At 44.7% G+C, this 21561-nt stretch overlaps 1 protein-coding gene across 3 annotated transcripts in view; it reads left to right on the forward strand.

The window, feature by feature from the left end:
* The window catches only part of LOC126534275 (protein Skeletor, isoforms B/C-like), a 37472-nt gene that overhangs the window by 9913 nt on the left and 5998 nt on the right, over positions 1 to 21561 (forward strand). For all 3 annotated transcript variants that reach the window (XM_050181543.3, XM_055072775.2, XM_050181542.3), the window contains 7 exons: positions 1600 to 1672; positions 4139 to 4241; positions 8352 to 8520; positions 10297 to 10372; positions 14496 to 14695; positions 19161 to 19250; positions 20458 to 20509. In XM_050181543.3, the coding sequence (XP_050037500.2) occupies positions 1600 to 1672; positions 4139 to 4241; positions 8352 to 8520; positions 10297 to 10372; positions 14496 to 14695; positions 19161 to 19246 (707 nt within the window). In that variant the 3' untranslated portion in view covers positions 19247 to 19250; positions 20458 to 20509. The remainder of the gene's footprint in view (positions 1 to 1599; positions 1673 to 4138; positions 4242 to 8351; positions 8521 to 10296; positions 10373 to 14495; positions 14696 to 19160; positions 19251 to 20457; positions 20510 to 21561) is intronic.

The following is a 21561-nucleotide window of genomic DNA, read 5'->3' on the forward strand; positions in this document are numbered from 1 at the left end:
GTCCGGGACTGTCAGGGACTCATAATTGAAGAGGCCCGCTGGTATGAGCAGAACAAACAGTAAATGTCAAGGTAGATCTGTCAGTTACACAAAAGTCCGGCAACGAGCGCCTTTCTTCTTTAATTACCTTTGGGAGTACGGCGATTTAGGAAATTGCTGTTTATTTTGGTACGCGCAAGTAATCTTTGTGTTCGTAAAATAGGGCGCATTTTGTTCTTACGACCAGATATGTATTTATATGCAGGGCCTCTTATGTAGTTCGAACTTTAAATGTAAAAATGGGGATTCACCTTACCCGAATCAAACCGGAGGCACATTTTCAGTATCGTAAAAAACTTCACATGATACCTTGATATTTTTTTTGCTTAGTATGCTGAATGGTCTAAATAAATCATGTAATGTTTGAGAAGCGCTAAGTATGACGTATACATACATGGTACATGTAGATGTCCTTCATCGTGTTCCATGCCTTATATTTTACGGGCTTTTTATGGGTGTGAAAAAAAATTGGTGCTATAGAAATGAATGAAAAGAATAAGTAATGTCCCTAAGTATTTGTGCACTCATTGTCACAATACATTCAAACGCGCTATGGACTAACGAACTCCGCATATGATAAAAGTTTCAATCGCCTTTCGACGCTGGCCCATCACTTCTCAGTTCAGATCATCGCAGCTTACCTCAACACAACAAAGCTTACCGCGTGTTTGTCTGGCTTGTATGCTGAATGCCGGCATTGGACGTGGCTTATGCTGATAAGAAAACGTTTTACAAGGCCACTGTAACAAGGCCAGTACAAGGCCAGTAATAACAGTAAAATTACCATAGAAAAGTTCTGTCCATGGTATTATGATGCGAGATGACAGTATGCAGCCAAGGACGCCTCGCTGATTTCGCGGAGTGAATGGGAAATCCTGGTATGAATTCTATTTTCACGATACAATAAAGTAGCACATAATATGAGTTTAGAGGCGAACATATTATTATTTTTATATGTATGTCAGAAACCTGATCAACAACATATTAATAAAGCCCAAATTCAATCTTTTGGATTTCTTAATCAATTTTGTGCAAGGACCGTGAGAATTCTTACGCCGACGTAAAGTCGGGGACTTCACATCTTTTTCCATATATTTCAATTTTCTCCGAGTACAAATGTGATACTGATGCGTTGATACAAATTAACTAGCCTAAATCCACACACTTCTGTAAGTCAACGGCGCTGAACATACTCGGACAAACAACACATACGACAAGACGTGTGTATGTGTCCTCTCTCTGTGTTAGTCCTGCGCTGTTAATTTTCTCAAATATGGCTCTCCGCCAAGCTCAAACCACAATACTAGTGCACGCTGCAAAAGTCTATGACGTCACGATGTGGAAACTTCTGAGCGAGGGACCATGACTTTCTAGTATTCGCATGCTAGCTAGCTGTTTAGCGAGGGTGAACTCGTAGCAGCGCTGACCTGTTCAGCATTTCAAAACGGCAGTACACCAGCGTAACTTAGCGCAATAATTTCCTTTCGGTGTTTCCGTGAAGCCAGTCGTGCTGCTTTGATCGAATGACGCTGAACGCGCCCTTCCAATTCGCCCTCGCAGCGGCCTACTTCTGGGGCAGCTTCGGCCCTGAACTGGACGACAAAGGAGAACAGCTGCCCGACGAGAACGGAAGGTCAGTGGAATGTCTCGTGTTACTGTTTTGTTGCTTCGTGTCCGACAGAAACTGGCTACGCGAAACGACGCCGCTCGTTCGCCTTCCAAGGGTATGTGTCAGTGGAGTGCGACACGGCAAAGTGTTTGTGCGTGACAACGCAGCCGAACATACCGTGTGCACTGAAGTATAGGCACTTAGAGAAAATTGCTATTATGAGCCGACCTGTAGTGTGAGCGCCACTTCCTCAAGGTCCTGTTTTTGAACCCCGTGCGGGGTCTGTTGCAGACGCCAGAGGCACAGCGTCTCAACGACAGCGTCTCAAGACGCGAGCTGTCACGGGGGAAGAATGCGAGAACGCTCCACTTACCATTGCTACCACCGCATGGTGGTGCCGTACCACTGTGCTGTCTTTAGCGCTGCGTTAGTCTTCACTATCTTTGAAATCAACCAAGTAAAACGGTAGAAAAATCGCCGGTTAGTTTCGGCGATGTTTAAGTTAGTTCCGGTGAGGAAGCGAACCGCTTTAGGATCAGCGGAGCCCTCGCAGATACCGGAATTAGTTATAAGCGAAGCCTTTTCATTGTTTACTTGCAGGTTTTCACTCTTTGACATTTAGTTAGCGCGTCGTTTCATACGAAGCAACGCTTTCGTTCCGTCTTTGTTAGTTTGGTTGATTTTCCTCTACGAGCATGCCCTATTGGCTATCGGGGATAGGGCAAGCATCGGGTGTGTTAGGAAAATAATTGTCATGTGTAAATGGACATACTAATGAGAAATTTTGAAAAGATAAAGAATAGAGAAATAATAAAGTCAGGTAAAGATTTAACAATTTATAAAGGTTCTGATTCAGTTATAAACCTCTCAATAGGCTGCAACAACGTCCCAATGACAATGTCCTAGAGAGGAGGCTCCCATAGATAGAATATCGGGAATGACTAGAGTCAATCCAGCCTCGCGAAATTGTCCTTCTAAAGTGTGTCTTGTTGTTGCTGATCAACGTCGGCATGACCAAAAATAGGTGTTCTATTGTCTCATCCTCACCATAATATGGGCATATGGAGGTGGGTGCCAGGACAGATCGATCCAGGTAATAAGCTATCCGACAGCGTCATTAGGCATAAAGGACTGCAATTTTTCTACTGCTGCAGAAGTTTTTACTCCGATGGAATAATAGGTGCCGGTAATCATTTAAATTTGTTAATTATAGGTTCCGAGAGTTTTGCATGACTGCACGTCTCCTAAGCCTAGCAAAAGCTGACCCAGGAAACACCGAAAGATTGGGACCACTAAGGGCCGCTTTCGCCAAGCCTGTCTGCTGATTCATTCATAATTCTTTCTTTGTGACTTTGTGCCGATACCAATTTTAATTATTGATTAGTCAGAAGGTATCACATAATTTATTCACTTAACTTCACACTCGGCTGCTTCTGTTACTTGCTTCGTCTCGCCTTCTCTATTAGCTGCTTCTTACTTCTTTGTAGCTCAGCCCTCCTAGCCCGATGCACACATGATTTTGTTCCACCCAATTCTATCTCCGCACATGGCTGCTTTTGAAGCCCTTTCTTAATGCAAATTGCATCGACACTCGAGCCAAATTTGCGCCATTTCCCTAATGTTCCCCACAGATATTTATTTACCAATTATTTATTTACACAACACTGCGGACGCAAGGTCCAAGCAGTGCGGGAGTGATACAAAGTACAGAATAGTGATAAGAATCGTACACATGCGCTAAATAAAGCAGATATTTTGTTTATTGCGTAATAATGTCAATAAATATATGCTAGAAAAGTGTATATTTAAATAAATAAACATATATAAGGCTGACCGACAACTGGATTCGAACAAAGCACATCCAGCACAGAAGCCCGATACTCTAACCTTTAGGCCTCGAACTTTTGTTTCAGCAAGCGGAATAGGACACCCTTGAGAATTTTGCACCTGCAAGAGACATTTTCGTAGCTGCCGAGGCACTGTTCACTCTTCCCAGAAGGAGATGTCTTGCGGGCTGCATCAGGCCAATATGGCGCTCCCGTGTATAGTATGAACACTACTCGAGGAGTCGTTGCTGTTGTGGTTGTTTTCACTACAACTCGTGGCTTGGTGCCATACTTTGTGTCACATACCCAGTTGCATATGCCTAGCGGCTCAAGTTGTATAACTAGCATGACAGCAGCAGGCCAGCACACGTAAAGTGGGAGGAAGGGACAAATAACTTACGCTTGAAAGAACTGCAATATCTACGCGGGTGCTCCAGAGACCGTTACAGTTGGCGTCAACTCGTGTATAATGCCGTTTATAGCGACGGAGATTAGAGCGGAGACAGAGAATGGGGCTTGAAACCAATTGCTGGTCGCTTTTCAGCGCTCCCAACATTTCTGCGCCACTTAACCAAGCACCATTGACATTTTGTAAATCTGTACATCTTGGTTGAGCTAAGTAAATAACTATCCCTCTAACTGTTTTCTTTTTCTGACTTTGCAGCATGAACGTCCTCAAGGGCTACCACAATGCGCAGGTGCTCCTGAAGCTCCCTAGGAAGATCACTGAATACAAGTCTATTGGGATGTACTGCAAGAAGTTTTCGGTAAACGGCGTCCTTCATATGTGCTTTGCTCACCTGTTTATTTTACAGTGAAAAGACGCGAAAGCAATAGGCAGAATCAAATTGGGTTTATAAGTAACATCTTTAGAAGTGTAAACCGTTTCCTGTGTCGCCGGAGATGACTTATCGACATAGTTATTTATTCACTGAGTGATTCATTCACAGTACATATTCATGGAGGCCCTGAAAGAGGCAGTAGGAAGGGAAGTAGACAAAAGGAAATTACGTGATATAAGGTGTTCCAGGGAAACCTCGAATGAAATGTCCCCACATTTTTGTTGCGAAATTACGATCGCCAGCAAAGAACGTGCAAATTCAGTCGTAGCTGCACCTGTGATCACGGAGGTGTTGCTCTACCGAGAGCAACTATGCCCTTTTGTTCAAACGCCCACGCTGAGAAGGCGCCACAATGTCGAAATTTGTTTTATTTCATTTTAATTATTCTTATTTGGGTAAGCAGTCTACCCACCCGTTAGAAAGGAACTGGTCACGAATTATAATCAGTATCATCACCATAACAGACAAAAATTTGTTTTGAAGAAACGTTCAGGAACATGGGTGGGAAAAAATATGTGCCTAATGCTGGGACAGGGAATCAAGGAAATGATCAAAACATTTGGCCGTCAAGTACGGTGTAAATGATGCTTCAACTGTACAGGCCGGAGTCGTCAAACAGAATGTGAGGAAAACACAGATAGCAAATTTGAAAGAAAAGATGGTAACAGAGATGTCCGTGCAGATCGACAAATATGACAGGAAGGAAGCCGGGAGAGAAAATCCGCACAAGAACACACGTAGCAGTGCCTCACTAATTGAGGCCCGAGCTGGCTGACTTGCAACGGGTTGAGGCGTGTGTCTGCTGCAGCATAATTCCGGAGATGACTCAGCACATCGTAATGGAAGCCAAATATCCTCCTAGCAAGAATTTCAGGAAGCGCCCACCTTACAGAAACACTGGGTTTCAACGCAGGTGTGAGCGTTAACGGGTAAGCGCTAGAGATGAGCACGATACGTTTAAATGTTTGTTGAAAAAAAAAAGATCAGGAGCTATATTCATAGAGCAAAAGTCGTTACAGTTATAGGTAACTGGTAATATAGACATAGAGGTTTTAATGAAGAAAGCAAAATCGAAGAGCGATATACGCGAAAGTCTAGAGTACAATAGCTATACAACCCCATTAACCCGAGCCTGCTAGGTGACTATTGGGTCCGCGTCGTTTCAAAGGGCCTGATAGTAGCAATCAGCATCGTCATGGTGCCGGGAGAGCTGCGTCCGAACACTGACATTATCACGGTGCCGAAAGGAAGAGCAACAGTGAGCCTTGTGAAAAAAAGTGCACGGAATCAGCCAAAGTTCATTTTCTTTCCAGTTGAAAGCAACGTAATTACCGTTTTTGTACGTTTTATCACTGATTTGCTGCAACTTACCACTTATAAACGCGACATAATACGTCGACGGAGCTGATGGCCCATTTAGTAGGTCCTGCAGCGGCAGTCCTATCCTACAGGTCACGCAATTTTGGTCCCTGTCATGGCTCAACCAATCCCTACCATTTCCGCAAACTCCGTAAAGAGACAGTGCCCAAAATAATATCGCCTTCCCAAAGAGTAAAAAAGCGAGGTCATCTGTTCTTTACTTTTTTCCTTGTATTAAGCAACCACTCTTGTTTTATTATCGTCACTGGTAGTCAACTCATGGGTGCGGTAAAAGTTCTGCTTATCTAAATTGACTCCACTTGAATCAGTGGCGCAATTTTCGTAGTTTTTCGGCCATCAGTATTACACAATGGCTGAAACGCTGGCACATCTGTCGAGCCTTCGTCTAACAATTTGCTATGATTTCTTGGAGCCTGTCAGTGTAGCTTCTCCCTCGCTTCCCGAAGTCTCCTGCAAGCCGCAATGCATATATTTTTTTTTACCTGATCACTCGCAGCATCTTCATATCATGACAGTAAATGCGCGCCGAGCGAAGGGGCCGGGAGGCTGTGGGTGACTGATAGTCTGCAATGATTATGTTGTAACGAGATGGTGAAATAATGCACTACAACGGTACATCCTGCAAATGTGACTTCACTCGATAAATGCGGTACAACTGCTGTAAATGCGGAGCAGCATATACGCCAGGCATTTCGAAAGTCGATCCAAGCCCCTGCTCAATTTAGTGCTGCCAAACGGCCAATTCCGTTGTCGTTCACTTTGATTCAAGTAAGTATATTAATGGCTTCATAAATAGCGACTAGTGGAAACAGTAACTCCAAAGAAGAAGACAGTCGCCGCAACTATTTTTGCAATTTGCTATAGCAAAACAAATAGGAAATGCTGAAACATGTATCACAGAGCAATGTGCGCGGAAACAATTCAGTGAGAGAGATAATGAAAGAACTGGGAGAATAGAGCCACCTCTAGTAGCTAAAAAAACAAATTAATTCATTCATTCATGTTCTGACAATTGGTTACACTGACGAAGTGTTCTCGGGGAAACAATGACGTACTAAGAATATTGGCGATTTTGCATGTACTGCACGTTTTGTTGCATTCTGTGCATGATCCAGAACAGCTTAATGTGTACTGTTGGATGTAGAAAAACGCGAGTCACACGAAAGTAATTCTATTCACTGAGCTTTTTTTTTTCCTTCTCTTCCCAATGTGCCATTCTCTTTCAGTAATCGTTAGATGTGGTTGCTACTGCCAGGCTATCATTTAGTCGTTAGTAGCATATTCGTGTGTAGTCAACACTTCATTCCTGTTGAGTAGGGTGGTTTTCTGGGCAACTTGGTGTATAATGGTAGCGTGATGGTTCCAGCAGGTATAAACGCGAGCACAAGTAAAAAATCTACAGGACAATGCTGGACTTACGACCACTGTTAAAACAGTGGTTGTAAAACAGTCCAGCGTTGTCCTGTGTGTGTGTGTGTGGGGGGGGGGGGGGGGGGTGCGTGTGCGTGTGCGTGCGTGCGTGCGTGCGTGTGTGTGTGTGTGTGTGTGTGTGCGTGTGTGTGCGTGTGTGTGCGTGTGCGTGCGTGTGCGCGTGTGTGCGTGTGTGCGTGTGTGCGTGTGCGCGTGTGCGCGTGTGTGCGTGTGTGCGTGTGTGTGTGTGTGCGCGTGTGTGTGTGCGCGCGTGTGTGTGTGTGTGCGCGTGTGTGTGCGCGCGTGTGTGTGTGTGCGCGCGTGTGTGTGTGTGTGCGCGTGTGTGTGTGCGCGCGTGTGTGTGTGTGTGTGTGTGTGTGTGCGTGCGTGTGTGTGTGTTGTGATTACCAGCTGGAGCCATCACACTATCTACTTTATTCCTGGTTTACCAACATGCAAAATGCAAAACTTTTCGGTGTTCGATCGTGGTCGTCGATTGCCACTTTTGTTCCACCTATTTTCCACCTAGTTTCAATTCATCGCTTCCGCCTTGGTGTTGCCTCCATTGTTGAACTTTCTTTCTTTTTCTATTCACCATACGCGCTGTGCATCGTGGGACTTTGCTACAGAGAACGAGCATATAGATCATGCGTCGCTGAACTGCCCTCATTGTGCCCAGCAAAAGTGCCAGCTATGCTACGAACTTAAGACGCCGGACCATTGTCACACAGAACAATAGTTATACCATGACCAGTTATTGACCTCTAAATGAGAGCTTTCCATCCGGGGAAACCCTTCTTTTCTAGAATGGCCTTTCCGCTTCAAACAAATCGTTGAACAGCCCATACAATGACTATACTCAGCCACATCTCATGTCATACCCCTTCGGGAGACTTTCAAATGTTGGAACTAAATAAGTAAATTGCCTTTTTCATTGGTGTGGGCATGTATTCTGCAAAGTGTTAGTGGCGATTTTATATGCACTGACTCGCGTTTGCCGTAGTTTTGCGCTTCTCTCTCTCTATCTCTCATACAAGTATGTGTTAGTAGTTGCGTGGGCAAACGGATCCTATTTGCATCATTTTTTGCACCTTTTTTAGCCAATTGAAACACCGTAGCCAGCAGCATGCTGGTTGGGGTACACTGCCAAGTTTGACGACGGTTAACCCTTAATGCCCGTGCCTTATCGGCCTCCGCTCAGATCTTCAACTGCATATTCTTTTCGCGTGGTCAATCGCATTGCAGGCCGACTTCGGCCACGTCAAGATTCCGGCAGACTTCGAGCTGCCCAAGCAGCAGAGCCTGGGCAAGCTCTACCCCAGGCAACAGAGTACCATGGCTGCCGAGGTTATCCTGAAGGACAGCGCTACCATGATGCTCAGGCAGTTCGAGTACGGAGGGAATTGCCCAGGGTGTGAGTATTGCCCAATTTTCTTGACACTTGCACTGTGGGCGAGTTATGCGAATGGTGAATGAATAGGCTTTTCGTGCATGTCGGCTGCACATACAGAAATACAATTATTGACGTAATCTGGAGACTACAATCTATCGATAGCACCTACCATGAGTGCATTGAGAAATAGACCACCTTCAACTGCTTAGGCATCCTGTGTACCTAATTGTACATGTCCACGCCACAACGTGCACATTTGTCAAATACTCTGCGTACATCATACATTCGGAAGCAATGTCTGCTGTTGCGTGTTCTAATTGGAAAATTTTCTGTCCATCCTAGACGAACGTTACTAAGTCGTACCACAAGAATATCCTTGCGTGTTTATTTGTGTCTTTCTTCTCTATCTATATTTTACTGTCCCTATTGTACTGTTCTGTCTCTCCACTGCATAGAAATTCTTATAAAAAATGCACACATTAATGAAATAAACGCAGTTTTGTAAGACGAGTATAATGCGAAGCGTTACATCTTCCCTGCACAGTACGATGGCGTCATGTCACGCCGAACGAAGGCTCAGTAAACATCAAATCAGGCAGGGCAGCGTATGCTGCCCTGCCTTACACTACCCTGCGGGCATTCATGCACGCAAATCCCATTTACACGATGTGCTTCAATAAGCCGTCGCTTCTGTCAAAGAAGGCAGACAACTTGGTTATAACGCTACGATATGCCTGGGTGCTTGAATAATCATGGATTGCTTGGCCTATTCTACTAAGTTGCTTTTACGATCTTGTTCCTGGTATTTTTCTGCGCAGTTATTATTGTGATAGGCATTGCGTGTGATCATTATAGGCAGTGCTTGAATTAGCATAAAATGCCTCTGAACAGAGGAGTAGAAAGCGTCTCGATAGAAAAGGCGCACAGAGCAAAAAGTATTTTCGTATGCAGCAAAGCGCGTCGTCGAGCGTCAGCAGGATGCTTGAGGGAAAACGCGAACAAAGTGTCATGCAGTGTCGGCGACAGACCAGGAGCCACGAGAACTGGGGATTGAAGTGTGGCATGAAGTTTACTACATATAGTCGCATCTGCATCACACACCTTCTCATTAGACGGTCGCGTTGCCTTCATGGCGTTTTTTAAATCACCCAAGTGCGTGTAGTCAAAAGTAAAGGGTGTATACGCAAGCATTCCACACCGCTTTCGCATTTTTAGACACCACGTTGTGAATCAGCACACGGTATTTAAACGTTGCGGGTCTGGCCTTGAAGCGTTTAACAGTGCAGTGCAATGCACTGATTATTCAATATCCCCTCGCCTGTGCCATCAAAGGTGACACTGCATTGCTGTTGACACAACACACACATCAGCTCTTTCAACCAACATTTTCCAAACCGCACGACAGCTACACGTCCTTCAGACACCAACATGAACATAGGGTCTACATATATATTTATTTAACCATATACATAAGGAAGGCTGCCGCCGGCACATCCAGCTCATGTTTAAGAGATGAAGATTGGCAAAAGAGGCAACGATTGTAATGCCAATGAGGCATTCTGATCTTAAACAAACGTGCTCTCACCAAACGAGGCATGTTATGGTCCTTCACGACACCATGTGGTTCCTCTGCATCATCTCTGTTCGACGTCTCGTGACGTTTCTGTCTAGAGGCTGGTACGAAATTGAACATGCTTATTGGTCATCGTGCCAATATGTTCGCGCTTTTGTATCAGCGGTAATATGCAACAAGCCAGGGCACCCGCAAAAATTGTGCGCTCTCGAATTTCCTCACAGCTGCCTTCTTCGTGGCGGGTCCCAGTGCAAACCCTCCAGTGGAGCAGCTGACCCACCTGATGTACGACGACGGAAAGTGAGTAGCACTCTGGCCGCACTGATTCCGGTACAGCACTTACGGCGTAGTACTTTTACTGCATCAGTTGCTCAACTCCTCGTCCTAATCGTATTGCATCATTGTTAAACTAAAAAAGGCACCTGCCTTCTATCACCGAAGCACAAGGACATTGGTAGCTTGTACTTTCTATTCAAATAATGTAGCGCTGTAGCCGAAGCTACATGGCGTGCTCAGAGCACTCGATACTAATCTGGAAGCTGTTCTGAAGACACATCAACCATTGCTGTGCCGCCGAAGGACACGCGAACTCGTATCATCGTGAAATTGATAATGCTACTAGAATGGTATCTGCGTTCCTCCGTCTCCATGTGTTCCCAGCCGTAGGCTAATTACCATACTGCATGTTAGCTTCAGCATATTCACTGCTTGGTAGGACTTTAAGGTCATCAGGCAAATGTTTTGGAAAAATGTAGGGTGATTTTATAAGTTCCGGCATTTTTCTTTGTTGTTTGGAGCTTAAGCTCTGCCAAAAGTCAGGAAAATCACAAAATCTGGTCACCACTACGCGCTCAAACCAAGCATGCTTCTATAAGTTTTTCGTTGATTGACTCAAGAATTCGTGTTATAATAGGAAGAGATGCGGGTGAGTTATAATGAAATAGGTGGAGGGCGCGTAACAATTGGTCCAGCTCTCTATATTGGTCCAGCTCTTATCCTTCCCTCACTCTGGCACAGAGGCTGAAAGTACCTTCTCTAGTATGACTATTGTAAAAGAAAGAAAAGCAGAATAGACTTGGAGCTTCAATCGTGAACGCCGTTCGCATAATAAAGTCAGCCTTAGCAGTGACTGGCCCTAACTGCGCAAATATGAGCGTCTAAGAACGATGTGATGAACTGCATTGAAATCAAATGTACTGAAGAATAAAAATGTACTGACGTGTGCTCTAAAAATGCTTAAGCAGACGTTTTCGCTTTCTTTGTCTACTCGTCTTCGTTATAGCTGTGCATGACAGCACACTTTCAGGAATCAAGTGCTAATTATCACCTCTTGGGCCCCGTCCTTTCTTAAGAGGCTAAAGAGTTGGTAGTTTCTGCTCTTGGTAGTACAATCTTCAAAACATTATCTTAGGCGCAATTGCAGTGGTTTCCTGAACGAATCGATTTTAGCTATAAAATACAGCTTGACAAAGGTACACGTGATGCAAGTTACATGAAACTTATTTCGAAAAGTTGCTTCTTTCGATTACTTAGCCATTTCGGACGGTTATGCTGACGCTCTGTCGTTAATTATTATTGTTTTTCTTAGGTAATTTCTGGAACTGCAATGGTAAAACGTAGTGTTTTTGTGAAATCTGCATAAGGTAATATAAGGTATTTCAGGCCATCGGGTAGGGTCCTTTTGAAAGATTCGTTGGAAGTAATGGTATGCTCGTCCTTTATGTTAATAGAAATTCGGCTTAGGGCGGGTCTTTGTATCTTTGCAGCGTTTAGCATAGCTCACACCCTAGAATATGATTACGACGACTGCGGCCGCTCAACTGCGCAATGTCCTTTGAATATTAAAATTATATTCGTTTATAATAAGCTATGATCCCGTTACTGAATTTCAAAGATGTGGTGAGGATTAGGTAGAGCAACGAGCACGTCAGTAAAAAAAATGCATCTAAGAACACACAATAGGCTATCATATGAACATGAAACAATACAAATGAACATGAGACAAGAAACATGAACAAATGAACACACAATAGGCTATTAAAAATGAACATGAAATACATCGAAAGGAGATATATACTTGAACATTTCACTAAGAACACTCAACAGTTGAAATGTAAGAAGAAAAGCTCACGCGCAGTATTTCTTCTGGACCGAGGCACCGGCTTTTAGAGACAGCGTTACAGTATCGGAATGAATTCGTGAAGTAAATATGTGTCAACAACAAAACAATGAAAAATCACCAATACAATCATATAAACACTGATAGACCAGAAAGTCTAATAGAAAACTTTAATAGAAGAGCATGGATGACTTAAACATGACGCCTAGGAGGTTACAGTGTGGTCCCATCCTTTCTTTGATAAAAGCCCTTAAGGTGAGTTGTAGTTTTTCGTCAGTGTCTTGTATTTTCGCCAATGATAGAGTAGCTACCGTACATTTTAGCGCTATACTTATTTTACTTTACATCACAAAATTTGTTTGCCCAGTCCCTTCTTAATCGTACTGGAAATACTGCAAACCTTTCCAAATTCTTAAAGTTAGCAGCCCCACAAAGCTGTTCTAAAACCAAAAACTATAGTCCCCAGAGAACATTGCTCCCTCTCAGCACCGTCCTCCCAGGGACAAAGGCCAAACAGAAAGGCTTTGAGGCAATTGCTTTTGGAAAATTTTATATCATCGAGTTTCCGCAGATGGGTTCTCCTTACCAAGATGGTTCTTCTTCAATAGCTCGTACCAGTGCCGAAGCGCTGCAGAGTTGAATCATGTGGGGAGATTGGTGGCGGTAAAAGTGAAGCTGCTGAATTGGAACATGATTTCGTTTTACTTGTCTGTGGTCTAGGGTAGTCTATAGATATTGGTTCAGGGCCCACCATTCTGGCACAAGCGTGGCATCATTTCCGCAAATAATCCCTCCGGCTTGTTCAAATCCTCGCTGGGCCCTTGCCGTAATAGCAACAAGATATTACCCAACGAAGTCCTAGATTTCAGGAAAAGAATTGTGTCAGTACAGCGAGGTTACGTTCAGCATGTTAGGCAAACATGATATAGTAACAAAGCTTCGTGATCGAGCCCGCCTCTGTCATCACAACGTTCTGCCTCCATACGCATTTTCAGCAAGAGTGTAAACAGATACAAAGGATGCGCACCCCAGCCTTCGAGTATGTGCACTTTGTGCTTTTATGCACGTTGGGCACTGACCCAAGACTTGTGAAAATCTGCTTCACTAACGGCTCAAGTGCATCCCACTGTCAGAGAAACGTCGTTTCTGCGATTCACGACTGAGTGACCCCTAACGACGCCGTTATTCACCTTTCAGAGCTTGATTGCCGCATCGAAAGCATGGGCACCAGCGGACCAGATTATACGAAGGGGCCACTGCGTGAATTCAATTCTACCAGCTTAGCCTGAATATCCTTAGCCTTGTTACACCCTTGAAATGCTGCAAACGGAAGCTGCTACTTTGGCTATGCTGAGTGGCGGCTCCATTTTGTATGAAACTCCTTAGCGGCAACTTGCGTTACAATAATGAGCAACGCGTCTATCTCTGCTAAACTACAGACGCACGCGCCAAGTTTGGAGATGGGTAGTGCACCGGTGTTCCTATGTTTTAAACGTTGAAAATCAGAACCTTGGCTTCGAAACTAACACGAAGCAGTTTTAGAGTCCAATAAAGAAAGGCCTAACTCGTATCTGTCAGGTACTTCTGACTCATAAATTATTTTGCCACGTGCAAACAACGCCGAAAAATATTCCCCGGTATTACGTGCCAAAACCACGGTCTAAATATGAGGCAAACGGTAATAGGAGATTCCGGAATAATTTTGACCACCTGAGGTTCTTTAATGTGCAGCTGAGGCCCTTCAAGTGGCACCAATGCTTTTGCATTTCTCCACCATCTAAATGCGGCCGCCACGCAGGCACTGAATCCGCGACTTCGGAGTCAGCAGCGCAATGCCACAAACACTAAGGTACTGCCACGGACGATATGAAGCTGAAATGTGGTAAAAACAATGCATTGTGACCAATGTTAACCTCTAGTGTCAAAACTGTAAGAATACAAGTAAGAAATTTTAAACTGAAGAATGAGAAAATAAAGAAAGACTACTATATGAATCAATTAGCAAAAGCGATTGGTTCTTTATTTTGTTGAAATTAATGAGCTTGGGTAGGTCTTGTGATGTGTTGTAATGACAACCCGTGGTATATTGGAGTTGTACAGTGGCTGCAAAGGTTCAATGACGCAGTGGAGGGCGACAGAGAAATATACCTTAAGAGACAAAAGGGAGTCGGCTCACCCAAGGCAAGGGTAGTCGTAGGTTGTTAAGAGAAGTATTCATCTTCAGGAGACGGGAACGTGACGGTGATGATCTTGACGGTCGTGCTTTACAAGTGTCTATGCTTATACGTCGTTTCACGCATCCAGGACCGGCAAGCTGGAGCGCTATGACAGGAAGGATGTGATGGTCAAGCTGCCCCTCGGCCACCACTGGAACGAGTACAGGTGGTTCTCGGTGTACTGTATGGACACGAAGCAGAGTTACGCCGACATCGGCATCGACATGGCTATGGCAGAGAAGCTGCCTCTGTACGACCCCAGCTCGGCCGGTCCCCCTTCATCGTCAGGTACGCAAGTATCGCTTTGGCAGGTTCAGGATAATTCGTCGAGGAACGCACTTCAGCGATCATTTCAGGTCGTAAGATTCCTCCCTATTTTTGTGATCTCCTTATGAGATGACCGCTCTATAATCTTTTTCTCTATCATAGCTTCCCACCTTGCTAACCCATTTTCCCTTCATACGTATTTAAGCTGCCGTTACCTGGATTTCCAGGCAGGCCCTCAAAAGCTCATTGATAGTGCCCTTATCTCAAGCATTCTGTTACTCCACACCAGATAACTACATGCAATTATGTAGCATCACTCAAAACTCAAAACAATAACATGGTGCTACTGAATAAGGGGGAAGTCCGAGCTGATGTTTCCATGTTTCTTCTTAATAGCGATAGACCGGTACAATCGACTGCCGTTGTTTTGATCAAGGCGAGACCTAACGGATATATTTCAATTGTCTCAAGTTTGAACATAAAGGGTATTAAGGATCGTGGACGTGCTTTGGAAATTTTTCTCGCCGTCAAGAATAAAATATCGATAGACTGCTTTTGCTACAAGTTGAGTGCACAGTGTATGAAGATGGCAGAATCATCCACACTACATGCAGTCGTACCCCGTTATTATGACCCTCGCTAATGATGGCTCGAATTAGGGACAATTCTCAGGGGTGCCAAACTTTTTTAGTGTTTTTTATGCAATGTTACTGTGGAAACTCGCTGTCTAAACAATGAACAGGGAATGAAAGCACATAGCCCGTAGAAGACCATGAGTTTTGGCACGATAGTATTGCTACGAAGCGCTGCAGGAGCTAACGACGGTGAGAGGACTGACGAAGATGATCGCCGATAGTCGTGCACACAAGCTCCATCTTGTATGCCTGTCTTGTGCCCATTGTACAGATCTTGTAAATATATCGTCGAGGTCTTTTCTCCCCGTAACAATAGAGAGCTTTATAATAGGGGCCCCAAACGTTTTAGGGCCCAAAGAAATAGCGTCGGAGCCGCTGCGCATGCGCGAGACCCAAACTGCATTTGGGTTTTGCATTGGGAACGCTGTTTCACCGATTTAGCGTGAGCCCACATAGCAGCCCCAAAAGCTTTGCGTCAGCAAACATGGCGGCACCCATCGAAGCGACGGCTCTAACCTAGCACAAAACTCTGTTCGATTCGTGGTGCCGCGTGAAGTTTGCAAGCTAGAAGTGACTGCGATTACCGCTTTCTCTCAACTAGCATGTGCTATGAAGATTGATTCATTAGACGCCGCTGATTCTGAATTAGATTGTGGATTTTATGGCTCGTAGGCCTAACACGGCTAAGCTTGGCTGGTGAAGGCACGTAATGTTGGTTTGCTCAAAACTAAGCGCAACTAATTGTTTGCTGCTTACAGAATAACCTCTAAATTGTAATTAAACGCAAATACACGCAAGTCAAAATTACCATTCCTATCATAAAATGGTATATTTGATTTAATCATTTCTAATAGCTTTGACGCCGTAGAGGCGCTGTCAGCGCCTCTACGGCGCTACGCTATCCTACGCTATCTACGATATCCGCAAACACAAATCCCTATTCTAAAACTCTTCACTCCTGCGTGCCCCAACGCTAACGCCGGCAAAGTTCTTTGGGGCCCCAAACTATTGGGGCCCCTATTCTAAAACTCTCTCATATAGAAAGCGAAGAGACCCGCCGTGGTAGCTTAGCGGCTATGGTGTTGCGCTACCAAGCGTGAGGTCGCGGGATCAGATCCCAGCCACAGCGCCTGCATTTCGATGTGGGCGAAATGCAAACACGCCCCTGTACTATGCATTGCGGGATGTTAAAGATCCTGGCAGTCCAAATCGATCCGGAGTCCCCCACTACGGCGCACATCATGGTCAAATCATGGTTTTGGTATAAGTAAAACCCCAGAATTCAATTCTGAAAGCGAGGAGGGGCAGTGGAATGAAGGGACTTCCTGTTAAGGAAAGAAGCCGCATATCTACTGCCGCAGCAAGCTCAGATAGCTTAGGTGCTCCCATCCTTCTGGAGTCGTGCCTGCCTTTTGAGATTAAATGTGGACCTTCAGTGAAGCAGCTATTTCACTGGAATTTTATACGCAGATTTCAGGACATGGTAGAGATTCCTACTATGTACTAGCTTCGCCGGAAAGTTGGGGTGTCTCCTACTGTACTACAATTAAAGAAAACTTTACACACATTGCTGCGTATCCCGTTCCCAAATAATAATCGTCGTCTCTGGAGTGGGCAAAAAGTACTCTCGAGAGAGGTCACCACATGGGAACAACTTCACTGGCTGTTTATGAGTTCGCAATGGCTCCTCAAATGCGACTGGTGGTCTAAAATGAATATTCAAAAATTGTCATATTGAACCGTAAGTAGCTAAATAATCGAACTTCAAGAACAGCGTCATTCACGACGACTACGAATAACATGCCCTTGGTCTCACTTTTGTATGCTGAAACGCTCTAAACTTATAGTTTGGCTCAAGTTGCGTGAAACAGACCGTATGCGGCCAGTCTCAGAGAATGTTGATCAAATGGGAAATTGTTGAAATTGCCTGTTTTTTTCTTTGTCTCTTTAGCGGCTTCCGCCGTCCTTCTAGATTTTTAAATTTAACTACGGTTTTCATCACAACAGCCTTGTATTAGGCTAATGAGCTCTCTGGGGCTCTAATTTCTTTATTACACAATTTCGCATCACTCTAAACTATCATAAAAATACTTGCACATGACGAGGCTTGCTAACCAAGCATAAACTTGATTTACCGGCACACAAAGTCCTAATGCCTCGGTTAAAGGACGTGATGATTACTAATGTGGATTAACTTTTGATGCAGAATGACTAAGTGCGCCAAAGAAACAGTCGAGGGCAAGCAGTAAAAAGCATGCATGGGCCCTAAAACGTAAAACTATTCCAATGTGTTTTTGTTTCAATCTCCTGAGGTAAAAATTGCGTAACCGTTGACGCAAGCATCGGACGGTGACACGCAGCGTTGCCTCAACAGCCCAATCAAACGTCCTCTTAATTTATAAGAGCTCACTTTTCTTTCGTTTCGAAATGGATAACATTACCTAGACTGAGCGCTTTTTCGTACGTAATTGGCCGCCAGAAGGTGAGGAGCACCCTCAAATGGAGATGGTTTCGCTGGGGCCGAGCCAGCCCACAGAAAATAGACAGCCGGATAAAAGGGGTGGTGCCGGCGTCTACGATTGGTTCGCTTCCCCTTAGCTTGCTATGGCTGGTCGAAAGTCGCGGCGGCGTGCAATGGAAGGTTAAGAATGCCGCTAAAACGGATCCTCAGCAAAGAAGAGTTGGCAGAAAGAGGTCGTAAACGTGCAGAAAGTGCTCGAAAACGTTACGCGTCCACGCAGAATATTATAAGCAAATAAACCCATGCTCTCCGGCAGGTGCGAGTAGCCAGTGCCTGAGCGATCGGTGGCAGCCGTCTTTTATTCCTTTAGCAACGGGGCAGCCTGCGGCTATTCAGAAAAAAATTCGGTTTTGTTCGGCATATTAATGCATCTTCAACGCGTACATGTACTGTGACGCAGTGAGTTGCGTGACAGGCAGATGAAGTGGGCACAACCCGAAAACTTTTGACCAATAGCCGTGGGCTAATGGCGAAAAGGCCTCGAATGAGAAATAACCATCTTTCTCTTTTTTTTTGGTTGAAAACTGCATAATCAGGGTGTACACGTCATATTAGATGTGGAGCTATCACGGTTTTCGTGACGTCGCTTGACAGACAGGCAAAGTGGGGGTGGTCCAATAAAGTTTTTTACCAACTGCGGATGTCTGATTGTAGAGTTGGAAGAGAAACGTTAGGAATAGTTTTACGTTATAGCGCCCATATATAACGTATATGATGGAATATATGTGAAATTAAACGTTAGTGAAGAGGGTAATAACATTACATACAACAAGATTAGGCACATACAATTGTGTTTAATTTCCTGTTACAGAACGTGTCTTCTCATGGAATGTTTATATTTATGCACCCCACAGGTCAGGATTGTATTCTCACGCATGCTTTAGGTTTATGAAAGGGAAAATTGTCATCCACTCGACAGTCCATCCACACAAACGGGTTGCTCACACTGTAGCTTCCACCCGAAATTACACGTTACTGCTGCAGTCAGGTGGGACAACTTTTCCTTTCATGAACCTTCCTCTGTACCTTGCGGCTTTCCGCAGAACAATTTCGCCATAAGCTTTGTGTCCAAGCACTACACCGTTTACCAAGAGAAGCTTTGTTTTAACATACGCCGCAGTATGCTTTCTGTCAACGAATCCGTTTCAAATCGCAGAACCAGTCATGCGATACTGAATATTTCGGCGGTTCCGGAACGCTTACAACGCCAGTCTTCTCTCGGTAGCATTAGACGTATAGATTTCCGCCTGCTGTAGCTGCACTGACTCAGCATTTACTTTAGAAGCGACGTGAGCGGCTCTAAAATATGTCCATGCTTACATTGACGCAGGCTCGCTCCTTGGTCCACTCTCGGCGTTGTCTACGCTTAGTATGAGCGTGGCCATATTGCTGACAGCTATCGTACTCCTGCGATGAAATGGTGAGTACTTTTCTGTCTTTGTCTGTTTGGTCATTTCTCTGGCACATAAATGCTATAGGCCGGGGTTCCCTGAAAGAACAACTCATTGGAAAAGCACGTGGCGAATGGCGATTCGGGGGTAAACTTAGAAATTGTACTTAACTGATTAAGTACGCCCGCATTTCGCAATGTTTCCTTACATCTTCATTCACATTTTATTATCACTCATCACGTGTATCGTGAGCCTGGCTCTGAGGACAAATATGGTGGGGCGTATGTGGGGCGTATACGGCGTATGTGCCAATGATGACAGCAAATAAGGAATGATTGCAATGAATCGTCTAAATAGTCGCAGTTTCGCGCGAAAGGGGACGCATTGCTTGCGACAGCAAATTATTGGATAGCTATACCAAGTAATGCTAATGTGTTATCATCTGCTGTGAAAACTTTGTGATACTGCTGTGAAACATGAACACATCTCAATCGACGACCACGCACACTCGCTGTCGCTGGCATGCTGAAGAGCGGCAGCAGCGGCGAGCGAATTTCCCCTTCGTGCTTTCTCAAGCTTCAATGCAAACCCGACGCGCGAGAACACAGCGCACATGGAGCCAACAGCTACTTCGCGTCGCCTAGCCTTCGAACCCAGCGCAATGTACCTCCACGATAGGACGCGCGTGACAGCGCTCAGCCGCTCCTTGCGCAGCCGGAGTAGAAGAGGAAACACGCGCTAACGTAGCGCCTTCCTCCTTCGCTCTTAATGCGCGCACTTCTTCCCGCCTTCCGCCCTGGCGTGCGCGAGAAGATGCCGTTGCACCAAGCCATCATCCTTCTCGCCTCATCCTTGCAAGCTTTACTTCGCACCTACAGCATGCGGCGCGTTGCCGCGATCTCATTGTACTTAGACATTACAGTGAAGCTCACGGCCACGCTCGCAGTGACGGCAACGACGACGGCGGTAATTCGCATGGAGTGCCCATATATTTGCTATTGCAGTAAAATGTAGCCGGAAGTTTCTTTCAAAGCGAAATTTTTGTTCACGTCTGTGTACCGTATGTTTCCTCAAATTTAATTTAAAGATGAATTGATTGATCATGACTGCTCTACTGATCCTAGCGCCCGTCCATAACAGTTGTATTATACGCCATAACTGACCGTAAACAAACTGTCAATTTACAATTCAAACCCAGAGTCTTTCACTATCTGATAATGCTGTCCTTCATTCCAGGGACCGATCGTCGCTCGAAGATTTGCTGATGGTGGCTGCTTATTTTAATACGGTATGTCTATTCACACATAGCCATGTTGTCGATGAAGCGCTTCTTACCTTGAAACTTCCTCCCCCCCGAACACACACATATACATACACACACACACAAACACACACGTTTATTTATTTATTTATTTATTTATTTAGATACGAGAAGAAAGGTAGAACTGGGGGGCCCGAGTTTGGTTAGTCAAACCATAGGCAGTGAGCAGAAAATTACTCGAAAGAAAGCACAGGGAAAAAACTTGTTTGCTTCAACTGTTCATATTATAAACAAAGGGAAATGAAAGTGGACGAGTAAACAACTGACCGCGGGTGGGATATGAATCCGCGCTTTCGCTTTACACGTACGTGCGTCAGGTCTCTTTATCGAAACGTTAGCTACCACGACATTACGTGTCTTTTAGAGTTAATCTCTCCAAGCCGCTAATTTTCCTGCGAACCTCTCGAGTGATGTCGTTAGTCGTTCGTACTCTTTCGTTTGTCGGCCACGACACGCGCTATGCACGCTGCAGCCACAAACCAAGCGTGGTAAAATAAACTAATATCGTTCTATTGAAAGCTCCACTTAATCACACTTCCAAGAACACTAAGCTTGCTGGAATGCGTTGTTAGAGGACAGCTCGAAGGCGAGAGCTTTGCTCCTCGGACTGTCGGTAAGGACGTTACCTTGTAGCAAAGTCGCGCTCGGTCCTTCGATCCTATGGCACATCTAACATGTCTGATGTGCTTAGTTAGACAGCTAAGAATAAATATGGCGCTCAGCGCACTCATGCTTCGTGCCATTGTAGTAAGACATGCCCCAAACAAATCTCTCAAGAGTTTTACCATTCGAAAGGATCGCGCATAATTCCCGCACTGAGTATGCTTCAAAGACCATGCCTTATGCTTCAACATGTCGCATGGACCCCGAGCCAGCAGGCATCTTCATCCCATCCTGCAAAAGCGCTTATAAATCTTCCTTCGTTTAGACTCTTGTCTCAACCAGATATTTCAATTGGTTGTGAATGACAAAAAAGAGTCATAATTATATGAATCTAACAAAGTATGGAGTCAATAAAT

The sequence above is a fragment of the Dermacentor andersoni genome, chromosome 7 (genome assembly GCF_023375885.2).
Source record: "Dermacentor andersoni chromosome 7, qqDerAnde1_hic_scaffold, whole genome shotgun sequence".
In the NCBI taxonomy this organism is placed as follows: Eukaryota; Metazoa; Arthropoda; class Arachnida; order Ixodida; family Ixodidae; genus Dermacentor; species Dermacentor andersoni.